The sequence below is a fragment of the Homalodisca vitripennis genome, chromosome 7 (assembly GCF_021130785.1).
Source record: "Homalodisca vitripennis isolate AUS2020 chromosome 7, UT_GWSS_2.1, whole genome shotgun sequence".
Lineage (NCBI taxonomy): Eukaryota > Metazoa > Arthropoda > Insecta > Hemiptera > Cicadellidae > Homalodisca > Homalodisca vitripennis.
Window position 1 is genome coordinate 25,919,530 of NC_060213.1, and position 25,323 is coordinate 25,944,852.

The following is a 25,323-nucleotide window of genomic DNA, read 5'->3' on the forward strand; positions in this document are numbered from 1 at the left end:
CTCAGAATTCTTGAACCACTGCTTATCAAATGGAAGTTTATTATACATCCTATTCATACTATTAGAAAATATACTATTTGTCAATCATCATTTTAGCCAACTTCTTCACAATGGTGTTACGTTATGTTTCAGACGTAAAAATTCTTAAGGTAATGCGTAAAATGATTTAGACTACTGTGTAAACAATATTACGACATTTTCTAACATTAAACACAAATTTCGAAAAATCTCTAATTTTTTACATCTTCTTTCAATAAATACAGTAGTTCTGAAAATCGTAAATAATTTTGTTGTCAATGTTCATGAATTTACATACCTAGTAGTATGTTGTAAATTGATATATGTATGATTTAAGGGTTGATATAATTTGTTTTGGCTATTGATGACGTTATACAACATGTTATGTAAACAATAGTCACAACGAATGCTATTTGGCGTAAAACAAATGATTTATGGGATAAAACCCGAACGTACTGTATCAGCAAGGTAGACTTCTTCCTATAAAATGTATGCAAAATAAATTAAATACGACTGTATCAATGATTAGGTTATCACTAATCTCTTAAAGGTATGTAAATCAAACTTATCACGTTGTCATTGGACCAGGGACTTTTTTATTTCCCGTCGAAATGTAGGTTCTTGTAATACTAAAAACTGTCAGAATTTCAACGCTGTGACTTTAAAACAGTTTGAAATTTATGAAATTTTAAACTAAAAACATTTACTCACAGTGAGATGAAGTAAATAATGGCACAAACTGAACTATTTATTGAACCATTTGCTACGATCTTTAATAATCTACTTTGAAACACGATCAATAATATAATGTAACGAATTCATAGTCTTTTAACATCCCCCCATGCTGTTTTCAACTTATTTTCAAGTAAGCTTAGTTTTACAGAAAAATCTACAGGAAGTAAAGATCGGTTAATATGCGTAAAATAGGTTAGATTCACATCAACAAACAGTAAACTGATGAATCAGCTGTTCAAGTGGAGCAACAATGCGATGTGATCAAGCAAGCAGTGGCGGTCCGGCCTTCGCCGCACAATTAGGTCACCAGTCAATTGTGCGCTGCCTTCTTGATAAATTCCACGTACGCTCCGGCAATCCTCTACTCCGGCTAAATGAGCTGTTTAATTTTATAGGTTAAGTCGCCAAGTGAAACTTCACGTCACGTGGTGTGAAGTAAACTGATATTGAATCACATGTCTGAAATCAGTAGAGGAACCTTTCCTGCAGATAAATACACAGCCTTACAGAGAACAGTGTTTTCAATGACGCTTAGTCAAACCCCATGGATGGACATGCACCACCATAAAACTCAATCTTGCCTACGTAGAAATGCAAGTTTCATGCAAAAATTAAAATCTACAAATTAACTCTTTTTTATATAGTTATATGTGTTGTTATGGAAATGATTCTTCTCAATTTGTTTGAAAATTAATTTCTTTTGCGACTTATCGTTGCCATCATGGTTACCCATAAATCTAATTAAAAAAAATTCGCTAACGCTCAACCAAATCCTACGGAATGATATGCACCATCGTCGAACTCAATGTTGCCTATATAAAAATAGTGCTCACACATTCACACATAATTCAAAATTTTAAGTCTAAGGGCTGTTCGTTCTTGAGGACAGGCAGAAATGTTACACATTTTCCAGAATATTTGCTAACGCTCCGCTAATTAAATTTCTTCAAGATGATATCCTAATCTTCTATTTCTATGGTACAGTATAATTCCAGTTAAAACCATGTAATCACAGAATATTTAATTCTGACTGATCAGATCGTAGAAGTGAGATATCAGTTTGCGTCAATAGATAAAAACAGTAATAAAGCGTTTCTCGATAGCAATATATAAGTAGCGATAATCGATTTAAAAAGATTTATCTCTAAGATTCGTTTAATCAGCATGCTCGTGAAATCGCAAGTATTTCTGGACGGTGATTAGGCTGCTCATGTAAAGTATCTTTGGTAAGATAATTATTCTGTTAGTATAGCAGCGCATCCGGTTAGTATAATTGAGTGAATCTTATTCTTTCTTCTCAAATTTAATCCTGATATTTACTAATTTGTAAAGATGTGAACTTTTTCGGCGTTTATATAAAGAAAAATAAATGTATTAAAGAATAAATTATAAACTGTTAATGCATAGTAAATGTAAACATTTAATGAAATAGGTGAAATAATTTAGGTACCTATCAATAGCCTAATGAAGAATATAAACATGATCCTATTTTATGCGATATTATTAAGAAAACAATGACTGGAATGATACTCCAGAATTCCAATAATGACTCGTAATTCTCCAGGATTCCATCCATGACATAAGGATGAATCCATGGCCCAGCAGATCTGGTTCTACCAACTGTACAACTTCATTCATATTTTGTCAAAACTTAGATACGGTCTTAGAAACTTAGAAACATAACTGCCTCCAGTAGAATCATTAACACAGCTGTACTCGTATGACTTGTAAGAAAAGGACAGACTAAAGTCTTAAATAATATGAATAAATCCATGAAATAAAATTGTTTAAAATTATGTTTGGTATGTGTTTTACTTATTTCTACAAGCCCGCAGGCTCTTTGAACAAAAGTACTATTAGTGAAATTGAGGTTATAAACAGTTGTACTGCGCTGTACCAAATGGTGTAAAAATATAACTAAAGAATAGATTTAGGATGATAAAGAATAGATTTAGGATGATAAAGAATAGATTTAGGATGATAAAGAATAGATTTAGGATGATAAAGAATATATTTAGGATGATAAAGAATAGGTTTAGGATGATAAAGAATAGATTTAGGATGATAAAGAATAGATTTAGGATGATAAAGAATAGATTTAGGGATAAAGAATAGATTTAGGATGATAAAGAATATATTTAGGATGATAAAGAATAGATTTAGGATGATAAATGTACACAAGGAACAACTTATTAAATATACATAATAGATACACTTTATACTTTAGATTCTTGTTATGTAGGGTTCGTTAAAATTTGGTTTTTGTTGTATTATTAATCTCGTATATTTAAATCTTAAAAATTTATGTTATCTTATTCTCCCTGCTTCAAGAAAGCAGCCTTCAGGAGTGGTTAAGTGGTGACAGTACTGTACTAAGCCGATGATCAAAGTTTTACTTTCACGATTTCAACAATATTACGGTTATTAAAATTAAAATTTATGGTTATAGTCTCGGCTCTCTAACCGAGAGATCACGGGTTCAAGTACCGGGGAGATCCAATCATGTACTTTGTATTTTAAATAAAAACCAGTGCACTTCGAAGCCGGCATAGCTGACGCAGAGGCTTAAATGAGATTTAAAAAAGTGTATCCAAGTGACTTGCACGACCCATTTCGATATAAAAGCGTCATTCGATTTGTCAACCGCGGTAAAAACGTTCAGTGAAATCCAGGATGTTTTCTATCGGATTCCGTATCTACTCTTGTGTTGTATTAACACATGTGATGCTGCCATGAGGCGCCGATCTGCCATTACAGTTATTGTACACACGCACGACTGTTAACCAAGTTGAGAATCGGCCCAAGAGCGACCACTGTTGTGAGAAGGGCGAACTGAGAGATCAACTCAAGTGGCATCTGGCACATAACGCCACTATGTCCATAACCGCGCAACAGATGTTGGCGATTGTCCTTCGAGCACCGAACACGTGCGTTGCCTCTATAGCAGTTGTACTGTATACCATTGGAGTGTACAGTTCCATTAGTCCAAGTGCCGAAGGCCAGTTTGCACTGTACAAGAGCACGATCTGGTTTTTCTTGGAACCGACAGAAGAATATTCCCACGAAAGAAATCGGTGGTCAACTGCGCTAGTTTTGGCAGAGGTCGAAATGGGAGGGTATCAAAAGGATTAGAAATATAAAGCCTCGATTTTTCCAATTGTCGACAACATGACAACTAGACAAAGAGACTGTCATAACTTAAAACTCTGTAGCGATTGGCTGACGACGATTTCACCATTATTTACGTGTCTGACAGGTGGTTTTAAGTGGTTCTTATGAGAAATTTCTCAATCGATATCACGAAAACTCAAGGTTGTGTGCTTATACAATGCAAATTTGCTCTCGGTTCCTGACTGTACACTTCCAGTACTAAACACGTGTGGAATCCCAGAATGGTTCAATTCTGGTTTATACCTGCCAGTTGAACCCACATGTGTTATTAAATCTGAGCAACCCTTGGATGTCCACAAGCTGCACATCACTAACCACAAATACTGAGATGCAGGGGCAGACCAATGACTGTTGGGGTCGGCGAATCCCTAAATGTTAAAGGCAGTTCCTAGCCTAGGCGTAAGGAGGTACCACCCCTGCTTAGTTTTGACTGGAGATCCTTGTACAGAGCTGACCTCCTCTTCTTCCAAGGAGTCATGATTGAGATTGATGCTCAAAATCCTTCCTCGTGGATCTCGAAAGGAGGCAGCCTCTACCACCATCCAGAAGATTCTGTCACTCCGGAAGCAAAGGTCCTTTAAGGACTAAGTGTTTCTCAGCTTCTTGTCCTAACAGAACAAAATAAACCCGTATGTTGCCTTTATAACACTTGTAATGAGTGGAGCGTGTGAGTGTGGAGCATCTTTGCTCTTATTCCACTACAATGCGCTTACCAAAAGTGGAATGGTGGTGTGTAAACATTTTGAAAATACGGTGAAAGAATATGATATGTCTATAAATCTCCATTCCATTTCCGCAACCATTGGATCACGAGTCAGTGAGTGAGTCAGTTCTCACTCGCTGTGAATACGCCTGTCCTCCACCAAACATCAACAACTTCATTGCCAATAGACGCCCTTGTGGTCACGAACCTCCAACGCTTACAAACCGCAAGTGCTGACAGTGAAGGTCTCTGTACAGTCCGCACGGCTTTGATGGATACTAGGCTGAGTGGCAACCGAACTGAACATTCGTCCAATGTGCTTCTCAGTGTTAAATTAACGATAGTGGTCATGTAACCCCAAAAATGTAGTCGAGTAATTCAGTAAGGCACAATTGCAACATATAATCCTAGAGTAATACCTACAGAATGCATCTCGAACAGAAAACAACTCGCTTGGACAAATTACGGATTTTGTTTGTAAGAAGAGCCTCTTTTTATTTTTTAAGGAAAGACAAAGTATCGTAATTAATCGTTATTAACATATGAGAAAAATTGACGTGCAAAAATGATCTTAACGCGTTGACTCATTTCGCAGATTCAACCGATTATAGGAATGTAATTTTTGATACTGTCACCCTCCAAATGCCGTTTGATTTTGGAAATGTCCAACTCTACTCCTGAAATATTCCTAAGTCACTCGACTTTTGTTGGTATGTTAAACTGGATAAGTTGATTCATCTGGATTTTCGGCATTCCAGAACGAAAGGATTGTACAAACTCTGTTTTGTAAAATATCCCATGTAGATCATAGTCATTGGACTGAAGCGGCTTTCTAAAAACTGCCATCAAGTTTTCCGGCTTACACCATGTCGAAATGTTGCTTACACAACATTTGATATTTTACGAGTTTTCAACATAAACGAGTGCGCTTTAGATATGGAATAACAGTTTTTAAATAACACAAATAATTAACCGCGGATGATTTTCAGTGTGCCGTCGTAGTTCCAAACGTTTTTCCAATTTTATTTTCTAGTTTCCAAAACAATTCAAAAGTCAACATAAAAAAGAAAGATGCAACACTCACGTTCTGCAGAGCCTTGTCCTTCTCCTCGAGCTTGGCGTTGACTTGCATCAGCTGTTCCTGAGTCTGATCAAGGTCGTTCTCAATGGTCTGGATCTTCTTCTGGAGCGCGCGCGCCTCCTCCTCGGCCTTCTCGGCACGCAAGTTCGCGTCCCGGGCCTGCTGTTCGCACAGCAACGCGCGATCCATCGCGTTATCCTTCTCCAGCTTCATCGCCTGCATCTTCTTCTTGATCGCGTCCATGGTGCCGGTTGGTTCTGCAACAAGAGGGTCATGGTCAAAGACGAGATCATAAAATTGTATAGAAATCGTCAAAATTAATAGTCTATATTACAACTGTACTAATTTAGAGCTAGACAGTAGCATAACTTTGAAATATATGCTGCGCACAAGGAAGACGTTAATTTGATATAAAAATATTGACAATAAATCATTATTGTTACTGCAGCATCATATATTGTACAAGGAAGGGCCTATTAATCGTCTTTCTTATTGAAATAACTTTGTTAATCTTTAGTTTAGCAAGATTTATTTTGTCACTCTATAAAGGTTTTGCCCATAATCAATGGCCATTAAAGCGTGTAACATCGATTTCCATGCAAGTTAATGTCTATGGTAGTGCAATCGAGTTTGAGGTTGGAAAACATCTTTTGTCGAGGTAAATTCATAGCTCGGAAGGTTGGCTAAATTTAGCTGAACGCGAAAAAAGTTTTGACAAACGTGAAATTATAGGCATTTTAAGTAGACAATAACAACGGATTTAAGATAAAAATGTGACATTTCCTACAGGTTGCAAACGAGTTGTAGATATAAAGAATGACATAATTTTATGACTTTTATTGCGTATAATTTAAAAAAATTACACGTTTTAAATGTCTGTTTTTATTGTTAATTGTTTATAATAAAGAAGGTTTATTTTACATTTAGATTAGAAAATGACACCTTTTTCTCGTTTCCTATTTTTCGTTACCAAATTTTTGCAGAGACACGTTATATTTATGTTTTATTGAGAACGTATCGACAAGAAGACACACTACACTGAAAAGTCTGTCTGTATAATCAGAAGGACGTGATATAGAGGTCACGTCTGCTGACTGGATTACACGTACTGCCTCAGGATCACATGTTATATTTTGGATTGTAACAAGACTATTCAGGCCATCACATCTTTATTTTTCAACATCACCTAATATTGTACGGATTTCTATGAGCCTCTTAATAAATATGTACAATATTTTAATGTTTACGAAACATTTTCACGAATTCTATACATAGTAAAACCAGTTCACGTAAATGAACTTTAACAGTTAATTATTATGTTTGGTCGAATTCATTTCAATATTTAACAAAATGTTTTACTCTATGTTGCTCCGATAAAAATTACCCAAACTGAAAAGAACCTCTTATGAAGGAAACAGGATTTTTCCCGATATTTGCCATTGTTCAGTGATACAAGAAATCAGTAACACTACGTTTCAAGATCTGCAATCTGATCTCTTCTTCGGGTAAATAACTAACCTAACATGTGTTAGATCTCGAAGGGCAGTGTTACTGATTTTTTGTATCACTGAACGATGGCAAATGTCCGGAAAATCCTGTTTCCTTCACAATCCTTCCATCGTCAAAAACAAATTTCAAACAAAGAATCTCTTATGGTTGATCAAATTACTTATGGCTTTCCTTGCAGACACCTTGATTTCATCGCCATAATAACAATGTTCAACCCCAAAACATTATACGACCTTATCTTTTACCGTTCTAATGAACTTCATAGTCCATATAAAGGGTGTCCAAAAATTACTCTAACAAACTTTATAATTTCGTTTGTCAGATAAAAATAAGTAAGAAATATTGTATAAAGTATAATCCTATCTTGCTTAGTACACCGTTAGTAAAACCCTTCACTATTCCGTTACTACTAGTCGTAGCGAGATAAACTTGCTGTTAGTAAGTTCGTATCTCATAATTTGGTACGTAACCCATAATTTACTACATAAGTTAATAATTTTTTAATAAAATCTCCAAATTTCAGTGAGTACAGTTTGAAATTGTGTAGTCCATGGCTACCATTTTGAAACCTGATATGATATTTTTCGTAAAAAGTTGATTTACAACTAATCTTAACTAGACCAACATTTTGCAAAGTTTGAATTTTATTCCTTTATTCTCTTTACAGATGTAATATTTTCATACAATATAGAGACAGACCAGTCGGTGAACTAAGTAAGGTAGACTTATACTTTATATGACATTACTTATTTATTTTGATATAATAAATTGAATGGTAAATTTTGATAGAGTAATTTGTGGTCGCCCTGTATACAAAAAGTACAAATTCAAAAGCGTATTAATCATGTTTTTAAAAAGAAACACCACCATAATTAATAGTCTTTCCTGCTCAGTCTGAAGAAGTAGGTAGATTTTGTGACGACTGAAATCTTATTATTTGTTCTCATCAGATTTACATGTTCTCAATAACTCGGAAAACGCCCGGGATACAAAACAGTATTTGTAACAAAAAGGTAGTAACAATTGTTATAACCATTCCAGAACATTCATCTTTTCTCTAGGTTTGTAAATAACGAAGTTGTGAATTTTTAGAATGTTCGAACAGCCGCCATAATGAAACGAAGTAGTGAACTTAGTGAAGGTGTTTATAAGAGCAAGTTATTTACACCTTTTGCATTTCTTTCATCATTCCCTTAGTGATCGAAAAATTCTTGAGGGATTAAGATCTTGAAAACTGTTTGAGATATAAAAAATTGTCTATTATAAAAAATGCTGTTTCAGAAATTTTACAAACATTCCAGACCATTTTTAAGTCCATAATTTACGGAGTTATGCATTTTGAAATATTAAACAGCCGCCATATTGAAACGAAATACAGTACCTATATATTTATAAGACCAGATTGTGCACCAAATTACGAAATCTACCTAAACGCGAGTGTAATTTGTGTTTGAAAAGTTTGAAACTTAACGTTATTTGGATGACGTAAAAATCAAGATCAAGGTCGGTTACTTACAGTGGTCTCCAAACAAAATAAACGAAGCGAATAGTTATACGGGTTTCACTTTTTATTGTGTTTAGAATGTGCACCAGAAACGAACACTGAAATCCTGTAATAAGAGGTTGGCTGAAATAGTCTTCATAGTCTATAACGTCATCAGATCAAGCGCCTTGGTTAGTTATTTCTGTCGTCTACGTGGTTCTTCAAAGTACACATTTTTTACATTAGTATATAAAGCAGTTCGATGGACACAACAATGCAGCGAGGCATATCGTCTGACACATAGCCTAGCTGTAGCCATGACACATGACAGCATTGACTGATGCCTGGGCCCAAACGTCTGATAGCCTGCCACATTCCTCACTCTGTGTACTAATGGCTCTTAATCCCGATAGAGGGTCATCAGCCTCTTGCTCTTATCAGAATCTAACTACCTTCCACCTCAGAGTTCCGGTTACACACAACCTACCCTACCAGTCCAGAGCTCACAGTATTGGCATTTGTTCTAGGCTTACTGGCCTCGACTAGCTTCTACGACGGTTCTTAGCTTTCTTAGCCTTACCAACATTTAATACCTCTACAACCATAGGCCTGGAGATTTCAGTTCCAGCGAAGACTACTAATCACTGTGATTATCCTCAACCAAGAGCTTCAGTTTCACTACCAGTCCACAACTCATACTACTGGGCGTGCTCTTTACCTTGTACTTCGACTATAGGCTTTTCTGAATATCAGATCTTCACTGTCTTGCTTTAACCACCATCTGATTATTCTCAACCAAGAGCTTCAGTTTCACTACCAGTCCACTGCTCACACTATTGGGCGTGCTCACTACCTTCTATACGCTAGTCTGAATAACAGATCTTCACTGTCTTGCTTTAACCAGAATCTGAGAATCCTCAACCAAGAGCTTCAGTTTCACTACCAGTCCACTGCTCACACTATTGGGCGTGCTCACTACCTTCTATACGCTAGTCTGAATAACAGATCTTCACTGTCTTGCTTTAACCAGAATCTGAGAATCCTCAACCAAGAGCTTCATTTTCGCTACCAGTCCACTACTCATACTACTGGGCGTGCTCTTTACCTTGTACTTCGACTATAGACTTGTCTGAATATCAGATCTTCACTGTCTTGCTTTAACCACCATCTGATTATTCTCAACCAAGAGCTTCAGTTTCACTACCAGTCCACTGCTCACACTATTGGGCGTGCTCTCTACCTTCTATAGGCTTTTCTGAATATCAGATCTTCACTGTATTGCTTTAACCAGAATATGATTATCCTCAACCAAGAGCTTCAGTTTCACTACCAGTCCACTACTCACACTACCAGGCGTGCTCTCTACATTGTATCTTCGACTATAGGCTTGTCTGAATATCAGATCTTCACTGTATTGCTTTAACCAGAATCTGAGAACCTCAACCAAGAGCTTCAGTTTCACTACCAGTCCACTACTCACACTACTGGGCGTGCTCTACCTTGTACTTCGACTATAGACTTGTCTGAATATCAGGATCTTCACTGTCTTGCTTTAACTACCATCTGATTATTCTCAACCAAGAGCTTCAATTTCACTACCAGTTCACTACTCACACTATTGGGCGTGCTCTCTACCTTCTATCTTAGACTATGTCTGAATATCAGATCTTCACTGTATTGCTTTAACCACCATCTGAGAATCCTCAACCAAGAGCTTCAGTTTCACTACCAGTCCACTACTCACACTACTGGGCGTCTACCTTCTATCTTCTACCTTCTATCTTCAACTATAGGTTTCCTGAATATCAGATCTTCACTGTATTGCTTTAACCAGAATATGATTATCCTCAACCAAGAGCTTCAGTTTCACTACCAGTCCACTACTCACACTACCAGGCGTGTTCTCTACATTGTATCTTCGACTATAGGCTTGTCTGAATATCAGATCTTCACTGTATTGCTTTAACCAGAATATAGAATCCAAGTCCAAGAGCTTCAGTTTCACTACCAGTCCACTGCTGACACTACTGGGCATGAAATAATATCTACCTTTTACCTTCGACTATATGCTTGTTTCAATATTGGATCTTCACTCTCTTGCTTTTATCAGCATCTGGTTATTCTGAACCAAGAGCTTCAGTTTCACTACCAGTCCGCTTACTGTACTGAGAATGTTTTTTTACATTCTTTCAATTTTATTTGTATTCGGTTATCTCTAGAACAAAGAGTCTTTTTTATTAAAGCTGAATAGAGTAATATTGGTATACAGATTTTATTGATGCATTGCAATTCTCCACAGATAAGACATGGAGTAACTAAAACATTTTTCTGTTTTCTTCTATGAGCACATGTGACCATCCAATTACTCATCGTGAATGTTTCACAACTTTCCATCTAAATTCAAAAATTGCAATCTAGCAACTTGTGCTCTAAGTTAGTTAAGGTAACACAGTAATACATAATTATTCTGATTTTTTTAAATTGTCGATGAATATATGATTTCGATATGTAGGAAAAGCCAGAATAGTGATTACAGTGTACTGAACAAATGTTATATATACCAACTTGTAATTAAAAAAGACAACAAAAAACAAATCTAGCCACGCTAAAGTTTTGAAATGTTTAAATAAAAAATAATACGAATTTAAAGTGTGTTTTTGAGAAAGAACCTGGAAGCACCCACAGAAAGCTTGTATGAATTAAACATTTTACCCCTCTTGGAACTAGAAACTAAAAGTAACACCTAACTATTATCGATTTAGATGCTATAGAATGAATAGGGAGGAATAAATAATTCACAGTCTTGCACAGCTGATGGCCCTTAGCAAAGATCCATGTTTGGCTAGGATATTTTTGGACAGTCGCGACATCCTTAACGAAGTGAAAGGATGATTAGCCGGATAAACCTAAGTGAGTCGACCTTCAGGCTTATCCTGTAAAAACAGTACTTACAAACAATTTACGCTGATAGTTTTTTCGTAGAATTAATTATGGAAGATGTCCCGTTAGTATGAAAAAGCATGGTTAGTAGGCATCCAAATACTTTTGAGTTTTACATGTAAAGTTTTTGAATATTTTACCGACAGATTAAAAGAAACTTCGAGATTTTTCAGGATAGTCGGCAGCATTATCAACATAATTAAAAAGAGATTAGATAGATAATTATTATAAGTATATTAAAAATGAGACGTAACTTACATCTCTACGGCCAAAAATAAGGACTTGAACAGCCGGCTTTCTCGAGTTACAGATTCATCACCAGCGTTATTAGAAAAAAACTTTAAGAAGAAAGAAAAAGGGTTCGAGTTTTTAAGTACTGCAAATGATACGACCTTATATCGTATCCTAATCCTAATAATATTATAAATGCGAAAGTAGCTTGGTTTCAATATTAATTGAAAGAGCCTGTCAAATGTAATCAACTGTTGTGTAAACATTGTTAATGACAGTACAACCATGACTTTAATTAATGTACCTACTATTTTCAGTTTCTTTTACATTTATAGCATGCAAAGTCTCTACGGAGTAACCATAAGTTTTGACGCCTGTTTTAGATTTCAGCGATTAGGTAAGTACTTATCTACCTAAGAAACTTTCCTAAAGTATAAGTTGATTAGAATCTGACTCCGAAGATTACCTTTGAAGCAGTCGGGAAGAACTATACTAGATGGAAGTTTGCTGGTCTGCTTTTTTGAACTAATACACCAATTCTATCTCTAAATGGTCAAAATTATTGAAGATATTTTTCAGTAGTATGTAGAAAAAAACACGAAAATAGTGTCATTGTTAATGTATTTTTAAACTGTACATTTTATGTACATATTTAGAATTAGATATAAAAGACAAAGTTACTATCTTCTCTGATCTCTAATCTTATCTGTATATAAAGTTTCTTGGTTGGGAAAAAGGGAAAATCTACTATGTGGCAAAAATAATAAGGCTGGAGCAAATTACAATACCCATAAATATACACTTTTAACGCATTTTCTTGATCGTGACTAGTAGACAAACTCGGCAATGGCGTCGGAAATATAATTCACTCGAACCTGCAGTGTCATACACGCGCAAAGCCTACGAAATTGCGTGCAAAGACGCGGGTAACTGCTAGTCCAGGCGTACGTTTTTTACCCTATCCGCTCATTTAAACCGTACAATCAATGACATTTTTTAATTGTTCGCATCAAAAAAGGGGATAACGTAATATACAACAATGTGGTATTTTATGGTTTCCACCAAAATGTTCTAAAATGAAAAATCTGTGAAAGTCTGATTATAAGTAACTAAACAAAATCACGAAACTTATAAGGCCTACTTTTATTATTCTAAACAGCCTATAAAAGGATGTTTGTAGTTTTAAGTATAAATTTGCAGGCAGAAATTATTGGGGTCGAAGTACTCCAAATATGTTGACCAAATGTGTAGTCGTATCATTTGATGACAATCCACAAGGTCTATAGGGCGACATGTTTAAATAATAACTTTGTTTGGCGGAAGTGGACGTTGTGTCAGGTGTTGAATATTTACACCGGAAGAGGAAGCTATACGAGCTGACACAGCTTCTGCGTTAAGGTGACTAACTGCATTCTTGCGGGCTGTGTCAGCTCTGGGGCCTGCTCGGTTAACCAAAACAAAGTGTCGGTTTATGAGGAGCGTGTGCTTGTTATTATGTGTACGTGCCGACACGACAATACGCAGCACAAGGCTACGCAGTGCAATATACCGGTCTAACTACGCTCAGAACAGCAATCCAGTACGCAGAGTCCAGTAGCATCAATAGTGCTGGCACCCGCACTTGAGAAAACCTCTTAAAAACCATACTTCCAGTCAAAACTGAGGAGAAAGAAATGCTCGTAGCACATTTTGAAACCTATGGGTCCACACCCTGATTAATAAACTAAACTATCGACCAATTCTCCATTTTACCAGTTTTGAACAAAATATTCAAAAACTCTTTTTAACGTGAATTCTTCAGTTTATGAGAAAATAGAATCATCTGTCAAGTGACCGATTCGGCTCAAAAAGGGGAAACGAACTATGGATACAATTGTGAGCAGTTGGAGGGTCGGCGTGTTTCTCAACTTATCTAAGGCCTTCGATTGTGTTAACCTTTTCACGATGCTTGACAAGTTGCAGCTCTATAGCGTTAGAGGTATGCCACTCTTGTGGCTTAGTTTATTCGTGTCACAAATCTTAAGTTATCCAAATAACAAATCCAACTCAATTAAACGTGTTATGGAATACCTCAAGGATCCATTCTCAGTCCGATTCTCTTCCTGATGTATGCCAATGTCATTGAATCACAATTACCACATCGGAGAATCGTGCAATATGCTGATGGTATGGCTCTTCGTATCAATGAAATTTAGAAATCACTTATGGAACTAAACACTGTTGTTGAAATAAACTCTTTTGGTGTAAAAAGAGTGTTAAAATTCAAGTCTGAATGAAACTTCGATGGGTATGAGTGTCTAAATTGAAGAATATTGACGCCTGTTCGACAATGTATATTTCCTCCGCAATAAATAATTGACTATTGACTATAGTTTGTGCTGATTATTGTTTGGTAATTTATGATTTAAAATCACTTGTCATTCAACCGAATTTTAAATAGTAACAAACGTTGTTTGAGACGGAGCTGTTCAATTACCATATGCCTGAACTTTAATTGGCTATCTCAATAAATTGGCCTTATTCAGAAGAGGAACCAATTGTTTTGTCTTATCAGTGTCCAATACACACACAATGCAGATGGTATACGAAATTTCAAAATTACCAAAAGTCTTTCGCAAAATAACAACTGTACATATGCCTAGTCAGTTAAAGATTTTTAAGCATAATTTACATGCATAACCAAAAGACTGAATTTGTAGGCCGACAATTTCGACAAAAGATGTACCCGAAAGACGACAACATCAAAAAGGCTAAAGTTATAGTTTTCAATCGACCACCACACGAACTGACAAATGTTAGATGTGAAATCTAAACCTAAACCTGAGAACATATATTGTGTATTTACATACACATCGTCACAATTGTAAAATAAAATTAAACAATTGACTGTATAAAGTTCAATAATTTATCTTAAGACAGACTCCATCAAATAAGGGAAATGTGCTATTATGGCTATTGATTGTTGACTTTTCCACCGCTATAGCCCAACTCCGGTTGTGTTCTAACTCGCTACTCACAACATCTATAGTTTTTTGACATACGGTATACAGAGTTAACATGTGGATAACAAAAGAATTTATACATAGGGGTGCTGACAAGTCTGAGGTAGTTTAATATTTTTATTAACTGGGCTGCAGGAATAAAGCCTTGCAAATTCAATTGCTAAGTCAATTTTGTAAAGTTCTTACTGGCAAAATCTATTGTAGAAGAGCAATACAGCGTTTTGAAGAGTACCATTAAAATCGAGCAAGGTCACAGACTTCTTACATTCATTTGCTGAAGACACACGTCCATTACGTCAGAACATTTCAACATAAAATCGGCTGTTTTCATGTGGTAAAATTTTGATAGAAGATAATTTGAATTGTTGTATCCACTTAGGCTAGTTTACGAATTAAGCAAAGGCGATTTTGATAATCTTTTGGAATTTTGTAAACTTACGATGAACAGCATCAATAGGGATCCGAATCTTCCAACAAACATCGTACTTACTGATGAAGTAAACTTCGTGTTGAATGGAACTGTCAACTGACACAACAACCTGTATTGGAGTGACGAAAACGCAGAAATGAAATGTATGAGCGGGCATTTTTGGAATCAAATTTGTAGGACCAGCTTTTATAGAAAGAAAATTGAATTAATGGTAAGGAAACAAACAATCCCTGCCTTGCAAAATATTGCTGGTGATAACTTCAGAAACCGCTGGTTCCAACAAGATGGAGCACCTCCTAACTTCGGTAAAGACATAAGATGATATTTAAACAATTTGTTCCCAGGTAAATGGATCGGTAGAAGAGGCACGGTAGTATGACCAGCACGATCTCCGGATTTATACCCACTTGACTGGTATTTCTAAGGTTATCTAAAAGATCAAGTGTACAGAAAAAACCCGCAAGGTTAGGAAGAAACTGCGTATTGTGAAAGAAGCTGTACAGATTCAATTTAATAGGCACAATACATAACGGCGTTTTGTCATCGGTTGGGATATTGCCAAGAAGTCGTGGGAAAACAATTTGAACACCTCCTACAACTTATTGTAAAGTAAGTGATTATATACTCATGTGGTTACAAACCACTCAGAAAAATTTTAAATGCAGTGAAATTGAACTAATTACAGCAACTTCCACATTTTTCAGCTGAATTCTATGCCTTATTTTAAAAGTCTTTGAGTAACAGCTAATTTTAAACGAACGATCCTATTGAAGAGCAATCTGGGGTATTCGTCTTTGCTTGATCAGCCTTTAAAATGGTGTGAACGTAAAAAATTATTTTAGCTACCTATTTCAAATTTTAAAATTTTTGAATCCTATATATAGACGAATTAATAATATAAATATAAACCCGTCTCTAGATCTTGAAGTACCCCTGTATAAGAATCTAAAATCTTCTCTACTGACGCGTAACATGCTGCAAGAAGTGGCGGAGACTTTTCAGGATTAAAGTCAATGGGGGAATTTCGTCTAATACAATGCTTTTTTTAGCTAGCAGTTACCCGCGACTTTGCACGCAATTTAGTAGGCTTTGCACGTTTATGACCACTGCTGTTCGAGGGAATTTCCGACGCCAATTTTGAGTTTGACTTGTTGCCACGATCAATAAAATACGTAAAAAAGTTTATTATTATGACCTTTGATATTAACATCGTTCTTAGTATGTTTTGTTCCATAGTTGATTTAGTTTTGTTTCCCGCTCAATAAAATGTATAACACAGATCAGAGAAATGTACTTCTGTCATAAGAGAATTAAGGGTTTTATATCAGTCTTTAAATTTGTAGTAAACGTTTTAAAATATTTTAGAACATTTAGACCTGGAATTGGTACATTAGTTCAAAAGAACAGTCCAGCAAAATTTCATCCAGCATAGTTTCTTGTCGACTGCTTCAATGGGAGTCTTCTGAGTCAAATATTGTCCTTATGTTTAAGACAGTTTTGAGGTTACACATTAGTCCAGGTACCTAATTGCTGATATCAGCGTCAAAATGTATGGTTACTTATTAGAAAATGTACTCACTATTTATAGTTTATTTATATAAATAAAATAAAAATATCAAACAATGTTTACGCCGAACAGTTGATTACATTTGACAGGCTCATTCAATTAATATTAAACAACTTTAGAGGTCAAGGTGGGATTTTCTAAATAAGAATATATCCACTAGCAAACCCACTAGCATCCACTAGCTGGGTATATTCATCCTAGGAAAAACAAGAATTTCTATGTAAAATTTTTGTACAATCGGATGAGTAGTTTACGCGTGACAAAAAAACAAAGAAACAAAGACACTTTCTCATTTATAATAGGATATTAGGAGAGATAAAACAACAATTTTAATCATATTTTTTAAACAATATTCGAGTCTTAAGAACAATATTTGAGATGTATTAATAACACAAAGAAACAATTTCCATGTTCGGGTTTGACAGTAGAAATGATTCACAAAGTCTGTTAGAAAATATAAACCGTCTGTTATATTTTCGCATGAGAAGTGTTACTGAGTAATCAACCAAACAATATTACAATTCATATTTTCCAATTTCAGATAAACATGATCAATCACTCCTGACATGCCCAGTGTCATATCCGCACTTGACAAATTGTAAACATATTCTGTTCTGTTGAAGTTTTATTTTGAAATTATAACTTAATTGTTATTGCATCATGTACTGGAATATTGATCTAAACTGAACCAAACGTTCAAAATTAGGAAATAAAATATGAGTTCAATTTTTCGCTCTCACTCTAGTGGAATAATGGTTTTTTTAAGTTTGACGACTCTGTTTTTTTTTTAAACCTCCGAACTAAAAGGTAAGCGAGAGCAGAATAAAAAGTAGTTTAGGTATCTTGTTAGAATGAACGTTTCTTTTAATGTGTCAATGACTGACAGCAGTGACAGTTAGAATCTTTAAAAACGATTTAAATCTGGATAAAATCAAACCCGTTTCCACGAGCAAATTTGTTTTATTGGATATATTTTTGAATTTGACTCTGTATTGGAGTGACAACAGGGTACAAGTCCTGATCCAGCATTTATTTGTCCTATCTAAATGTTCTGAAACAAGTAAAATAAAACTCAAAGCAAACAAAATGCAGGTCTTATGGTCCGTTGTATTTACTGTATTAACACTCCGCATTAAATTTTGTATTTTATTTGTAGTTGTATATGCATATAATTTAAAAAGTGTAATGTTTAGTTGACGTTATTTGGTGATAATTTATAGTTTACATCAATCAAATTCAGTTTGTGTTTTATATTTAATAAAGAATTGAATCCGTTTTTAATACTTTCAAATATTTTATATAATTTTTCTGATATACTGTGGAACATAAGTGCTTGATTTAAATTCTGTTTGGCACTGTCAGTAAAACAACATTTGAGACGAGAGCTGCCCCAATTGTCTGAGTCGATAGTTTTAGTCGTCTATTTATATTTCTGAATCAGACATTCTGTTTTAGAACTTCTGAAGCTCATAGTGCTTCCAGGCTCCGCCAGGTTCGCTAGTAAGCCACTTTTGTCCAGATAATGGTCTTATAAGTTTAATATTCTGTGAAACAGTTTCACGATTAGATTTGGTTTCTCAATACAGGTCTTATATCAATCACGAATCCACATTTGATTAAAACACTTATAATAAGAAGTACTCGAGATAAACTGTACGATTCTGATTTTAAACCACGGCTGAAATATTGTCAATTGCCACTATTAGTGTTATCTTTTTGTGTTTGCCAATCTTTGATTTTCCAATCCACTCGAATCAGCAAAACTGCAAGGCGCAGTAGGCAATACAGATACAACCTTGTTTACTTCTTGCAAACCGCCACTTGCTGGGCGTTGTGGTGTCAAATATCAGTAGACTAATATTTTAAAACTCGGTTAACACTTTATTAACAACACTTATTATATGGCATTTTCAAAAACATAGAGTACTTTTTATGTATAAGAATATTCTCGCAACTTTAATGTGAGTTCTTACAGGAATACTTTATTCGTTGAACATAATCCACACGGTACGCTATTTAATAATATAAAAATGTACAGTAATAGTTGTTATTTATAGTAATTTTATTCATAAAATATTACCCTGTGCTATTTTATCCAATACCACTTTGCAATTATAATTAATTACTAAAGCTACTTTTTTAAAGATAGGCCTACATTATTTAATATTATAAAGAATATTATCTCTTACTTTTTACTAGCCTGGTGTTTGAAAGTATTGTTATATTAATTTTACAGTATATCTGAAACGTCAAACCTTGCCTTACACTGTTCATAGCCACTTTATTCTGTATAGTTAGTTTCCTTCATCCATAAATTTCTATTAATAAAGCACATTTTAAAGACTAGTTTATAATATATTCTCTATATTAAATCTTCCAACTTGCATTCCAACACTACTGTGAAATAATGTAAAATTTTCAGAATTTGTAAGCGATTTTTGTATTTGTTAACGAATTAGCTTAAAACCATTTTTTACACTGTTAACTTTAATATTATCTATCGTAAATGTATTATTATGTCGTCTAATACTGCTTTTTAAAATGGTATTAAAGCACGAGTAATTGATTTTAACACTCTCGTATTTACAATGTAAATAAGAAGAAATGGCTTTATCGTCAAACATAACCTAAAAATGAGCTGGAACTTGTACTCACTTTATTCGGTACGGGAGGAAGTTGAAACACTCGCGTACAGGGGGCGCGACGGTAGCAGACTGAAGCTAGGAGGAGCGCTGACTCGGGGCCTTCACGATATCGTCTTTCACAACCTTACCAGGCTATCCCCCTCCCCCTCCCCGCGGCCAGCACCCGCACATTCAGAAATACTCGCCCCAACCCATTTAGCACTATTTATTGATTTTTATTACACGCCCGACAACATTAAATATATTCTTAGATATATTTTTATTACAAAAATTTTCGTACATTCTATATTATATGTTATGTGAAAGTATTTCTTTACGCTACCCTTCTGCTAATACTACTCTGCTGGTTACTCCTCCTCCCACCCCCCTCCATACACAAAATCAAGCGATTACCCCTCCTCGAGCTAATTAGGTCAGTATACACAAGATTTCGTTTATGTATTGCCGCATTTTGATTTCCATACAACCTTCGCACTCGTTCAAAATCTGGATTTAAATCTTACTGAGATTTTTAAATAAGTATGTAAAATATGAAGCATAAAAAACACATTTTCGAAAGATATTTTCGTTGCAACCTAAAAATTAGAAATAAAACAAAAATTATTTGTTCGAACGTTGTTTATGAAAACGACAACCGATTGATTGGATTGTATTGAAGTGAATACTTTGTTTTAAATCGTTTAAGACGTTTATTGTGTGGTTGATTTAACTTCAATAATAGTGCAATATTTTAATCCTTACGTTTTTGTTGAAACAGATAGATAATGTATGTAGCCTATGTTTATTTGTTATAGAGCCTACACTATGTTCAGCATTTCAGGAATTGTTTGTACTTAAGTCTAATGTAGAACAGCGAGTTTCCATGATAATTCGCTATTGTAAAAATGCAATAATAAATAAAGTAAAACGTTTTTCCTATAGCAAATAACATACGTAAATCAACATTGCCATGTACTGGGATGTTAATGTTTTCGACATATTACATTTAAATGATAATGATTACCTTAATCACATGAATTTGTCTCAGACTTGATTCTAACCTAAATTTTATGAATTTATATGTATAATTTATATTGAGTGATCATTAACATTATGTTTTTCTTATTTGATATTGTTTACTAACACTTCCAAGCATAGAGCCAAGCGTTTTGCTCTCTTTACAAAACCCGTGTCTGTGACTTGGTCACTAAAAATCTCCAAATGGAGATTTCGAAGATCCACGAACAGAATCGGTATAGCCATCCTAAGTATTTAAATATAAGTAAAGGATCTGTCAATAAGGATTAGGGAATAAAGGAAATTCTCACACATGCTGTGGTAACGATTTGTAAGCAATTTCATTTTTAACTGTGGTAGGCCCTAAAGAGTTTTTTTATCAGTGAAATAATAGGTACGGAAAAGGAACGCTTGCGTATCGTTGAATATTTTTCCATTTGGGAGAACATTCACTTTGGGTAGCAATAACACAGATTGCAGATAGAGATAAGATTCAATTCACGGTAAGCGTGGGAATTAATCGCAAGAGTGGTCTGTGTGCAAGCTGTCCATACAGCCTAGATGGAGGGAGAGGAGGGGTAGATGCGGGCCGAATAGCCAAGTTATGTGCCTTCAGCTAGTGCGCTAAATATGGACCACGCACACAACACAGTTCCACACACACACACACACACAGTCTATCTGCAGCACAGGCTAGCGTTGTCGTTGTGTGTCGACAACAATTCTGATAACGATAATATATCAGTAGTGTATGTGTACCTTTGTGCACCTTCACACTCACCTACATTCACACACAGTGTTCTCACAGTGTTGTGTGCGTGGTCCATAATTAGTTCAGTAGCTCAAGGCACATAACTTGGCTCTCGGGTTTGGCACCCCATCCCCAGTCTTTGTGATCGGGACAACTAGGCCTATCGTCACAAGATCGTTCACCGTGATCCTTGGACTGATTGCGCTTTTAGAGCTTAATCAGTCTAGAGTACCTTGCACTGATACTGAGTTTGAACTGGGGGTTGAACAATTCGTTAATGGATAAATGGATTTATATGCCAGAGGATATTTAAATTAAACACTTTTCGTGCCGGGGCGTCAGGAAAAGAGGGAATAAAATATAGCTTATTCAAAGGAAATCCTCTTCCACTACATTTGCACTGGTGTAAAGTTAGGGACCGATGGGTTGTGAGCACATACCTATAAACTGGAAGTTATATCAGACACAACTAAAACTGTCAATGTGCAAAATCTATACTATTTTATAACAATCCAATGATGTCAGTCTGTATATTTGTTTCTATGTTACTCAATCGCGTATAAACTACTGGACCGATCATATGGACATTCTTAGGGTCCCTGGTTAACACATAGGCCTATTCCTACTTCGAAAACCCCTCTGGGCTACACCCCAATGGTCTTGAAAACTCCCGTTTTGGCTTAACCAGCAGATAGTAAGCGTGTTTTAATCCACTGTTTCAGTCAAGAATAAAAGTGTAATCATTTATACACATTTAAAAAGGTGATAATAAATGTTCGTTGTTATTCATCTGTCAAAACCAGTTACACTGTAAAATTTCGTTTACGTGCAGAAGTTTTAAAAAAAATCTGGGTTTGTTTTTATTAGGGTCAACTGCAGTAAACTGCCATAATTTATTACATCATAGTTTGTTAAATGAAAAGCTAAAGGACTTAGACTTTAATCTCACTTTAGACTTGGGATGTTTCCACACTGACCTTGAATAGTTGAATTGCAACTGAAATCGTTGTATCACAAAATTCGATAAAGTGTGAAATATTGGATAGAAATTCGATAACTTTCAGAGGTAAAGTACTTACAAAAAACAGTTTCACTCTATAACTTCAGGGTCCCACATTCAAACTTAAAACGAAGTGATCATTATGGATCAAGAGATTGGAATGTCTTCCAGCGATTATCTCAGAATTGTTTGAAATTACATTTTTTTAATGTGCTCATGGTGTCCATGTTTTACAAAATGCGAAGCCGCGGGTAACTGCTAGTACGTTTATAAGTTTTTAGCAACAATCTTATAGCAATAGCATTCATTTCATGGTTGATCAAGTTATCGCCAGAACGTTTGTCTCTCATGGAAGGAAAATAAAGATGAGAAGCGGGTTGCTGATTCAATGATGACTGCAGACAAATGAATAATATGATATTTCATATTATATCACATAATACTTGGCTGATTGTAAACGAAACTACTGAATTTAGGAAGAAAGAAAAGTCACGGCTATATGTTTTTATGAAATTCCATAAGAGAGCGCTTTGGACTAGAATATCCAAATGTAGTATGATGCGCGTATTTGCTTACTATTGCATCTATTAATTTTATACTGTATTCAAAGGACGTAGCCAGCGAGGGGGTCCAAAGGGTCCGAACACCCCCCAAATTTTCAAATTTTTCAATTAATATTTTGGAAACATGTATTTATTATTATTATGTAAATAATTCAGTATTACTGACATTTACTGCTGAAAGGTCGTTCTCAACAAAGAAACGGGACAAGAACTTGTTTAAGGAACAAAATGGTGCCTTAACTTAAAGTCCACTACGGGAAAATCAGTTGTCTGTAACCCCCCCCCCCCAACACTTTTTCCTGGCTACGTATTTGCTGTATTCGGAGATTATACCTTTGAATTATGGTCGTCAAGGATTCCTGCAAAATACGAATAGAAGCACAGGTACATCAGTTTAAAGAGCGTAGTGAAAAACATTGATATCAGGCTGGACTTTGGATTTCTAACAGACACTACTGCATATCTATTAAATTGATTGTGTTTTTAACTTTGACAGTTTCAGGTTGGTCTATCTTAAAACTTTCAATGTATTCGAGGTGCTTGGTAATCATATCAAAAATGGGTTGTACAGCCTAATCTTGAATACAGTACAATGCTAATTGAGCATTACATGAATAGAACTAGCATCCTAAATTATAAGAAATCTTGTGTGGTAAAACTAGTTTTGTGCGTCGATCTGTTGATAGCGCTACAATGCCAAATAATTTGATATAGTTCTAATCCGCAGGTAGCTTATACAGAAACTGTCAATATAGTCATTAGAAGGATGGAGACGCCGTATATACTCCCGTGGCCATCATCGACTTTCCAATAGACTGTTTTTGATCAAAACACGAAAAGGGACCCATTTAAATATAATTAAGTATCAATCATCATTAGTAGAATTGAACAGACATGTTTTCTATACTAGTAATAACATTAAAACAAAATAAAGCTTCTTACGGTTAATTCCGCAAAATAGCCTCTCGAACGGTATACATTAAGAGTTCTTTTATACTTTTTTTAATAATATAACTTATTTCCTATTGAATACCAATGAGCTATTTCAAGGACAAAGTTTTACCTTTGTCAGTTGGCGTTTCAGAGTTTAAAACGGTTAATGCCCTCTTTTCTTTCCCTGTGCAATCAATGACAACTACCTGGACTGAGCTCCAAGCAGCTTTTGGGTATGTTTGAACCCTTTTATTTCCCTTCTTTTCTTCTTTCTTTTCTTTATTTTTATGTATTAATTACCTCTCCACCTGATGAAGAGGTTAGATTTCAATCCTCGAAACGTTGTGTTATACATTTTGTAACATATAGCGATGGCAAATGTCCGAAATCCTATTATCTTTTCAGGGTTAATGTGATAGAATCCTAATGTTATCTGTAATAGAATTAAATATTTTAAGACCACAGAATTAAATAAGCATTTAAAAACATCCAGTTTAAAGCCCTTGATTAGATGGTTTATAGCTATGGTTTAGAATACACAGAATTTTTTTTGATCTTCAACATACGAATTGGAGAGTGCAAGATTAAACCTTATAAGTTGGTGTTAGGACGACATCCGGTCAAAAAAATGCTCCATAAACTCTTCTTTTCCGCCCAGTCCCTAGAACTGTTATCTTCAGTAGAAAGAATACTCATTGGACGGCTTGAGGCTACAAAATCCCTCAAAAGTTATTCCACGTGTCAGAAAAGACTAAAAGAAACCGAAATACACAATCCTGGGAATTTTGCTGGAGACAAATCATGACAAGCAACGGTGGACAAATATATATTGAACCGATTAAACAGGAGAACCATACCTGTATTCCAAGTTCGATTTCGAACTCAAGACCATTGTCATTTAGAATCACGTGTTTTTACCTGAGAATCAGCAAAGTTAAAACTAACCACTGTATGTCAGATTTACATTGAATTGAATAATGTTTGTTTTAGAATCTTTTGAAACAACCGGTTGGTATGAAACCTCCTCGTGAGTCTTTTCAAAAGCCTTCGTCTTGTAGCATTTCCAAAGAGATGATGATTTGTGCTTGTACCATCAGCATTATGCGAATCAGGTGAGGAATTCTTATATCTAGGCATACCGTCAATATAAATAATAAAAGACCTAAATCAAAACCTTAAGGAGTAACGGTTAGCCTTAATAGGAACTTAGACCTGAAGATCGTTCCTTTATGGGTCAACTGATCGTACTGTAACCAATTTGTTAAATAAGGTTCTAACTACTCTAAATCTTCGTGGCATACTATTTATTTTAAGTTTATTACAGTGGACTATGAACAACGCCAAAGGCTTCTATTGGTCACAAAATTGATCCAGGGAGTACTGACTGAATTTAAAGGCAAACAGAACTTCTTTAATTGTAGGGTACGAAGCTTTCTTAAGATGGAATTTTCCGTAATTACAGAGCACCAACCTTCAAAAATGAATACATGTTTAATAAAACATTTTTTGCATTAAAAGACTAGATGCATTTTAAAACAATATTTTGGATAAAGTAGTAGTTCTTT

General features: G+C 35.2%; 1 protein-coding gene across 9 annotated transcripts in view; it reads right to left on the bottom strand.

The window, feature by feature from the left end:
- LOC124365721 (tropomyosin Per a 7.0102) overlaps positions 1–19,684 on the bottom strand; it is a 114,638-nt gene extending 94,954 nt beyond the window's left edge. For 6 of the 9 annotated variants that reach the window (XM_046821697.1, XM_046821698.1, XM_046821691.1 and 3 more), the window contains exons 1-2: positions 19,526–19,683; positions 5,712–5,965 (exon numbers count right to left, since the gene is read on the bottom strand). In XM_046821697.1, coding sequence (XP_046677653.1) covers positions 5,712–5,951 — 240 coding nt within the window. In that variant the 5' untranslated portion in view covers positions 5,952–5,965; positions 19,526–19,683. Of the gene's footprint in view, positions 1–5,711; positions 5,966–19,525 lie in introns of all 9 variants that reach the window. The other 3 variants (XM_046821694.1, XM_046821696.1, XM_046821695.1) reach the window with 1 other exon arrangement.
- Positions 19,685–25,323: the final 5,639 nt, after the last annotated feature.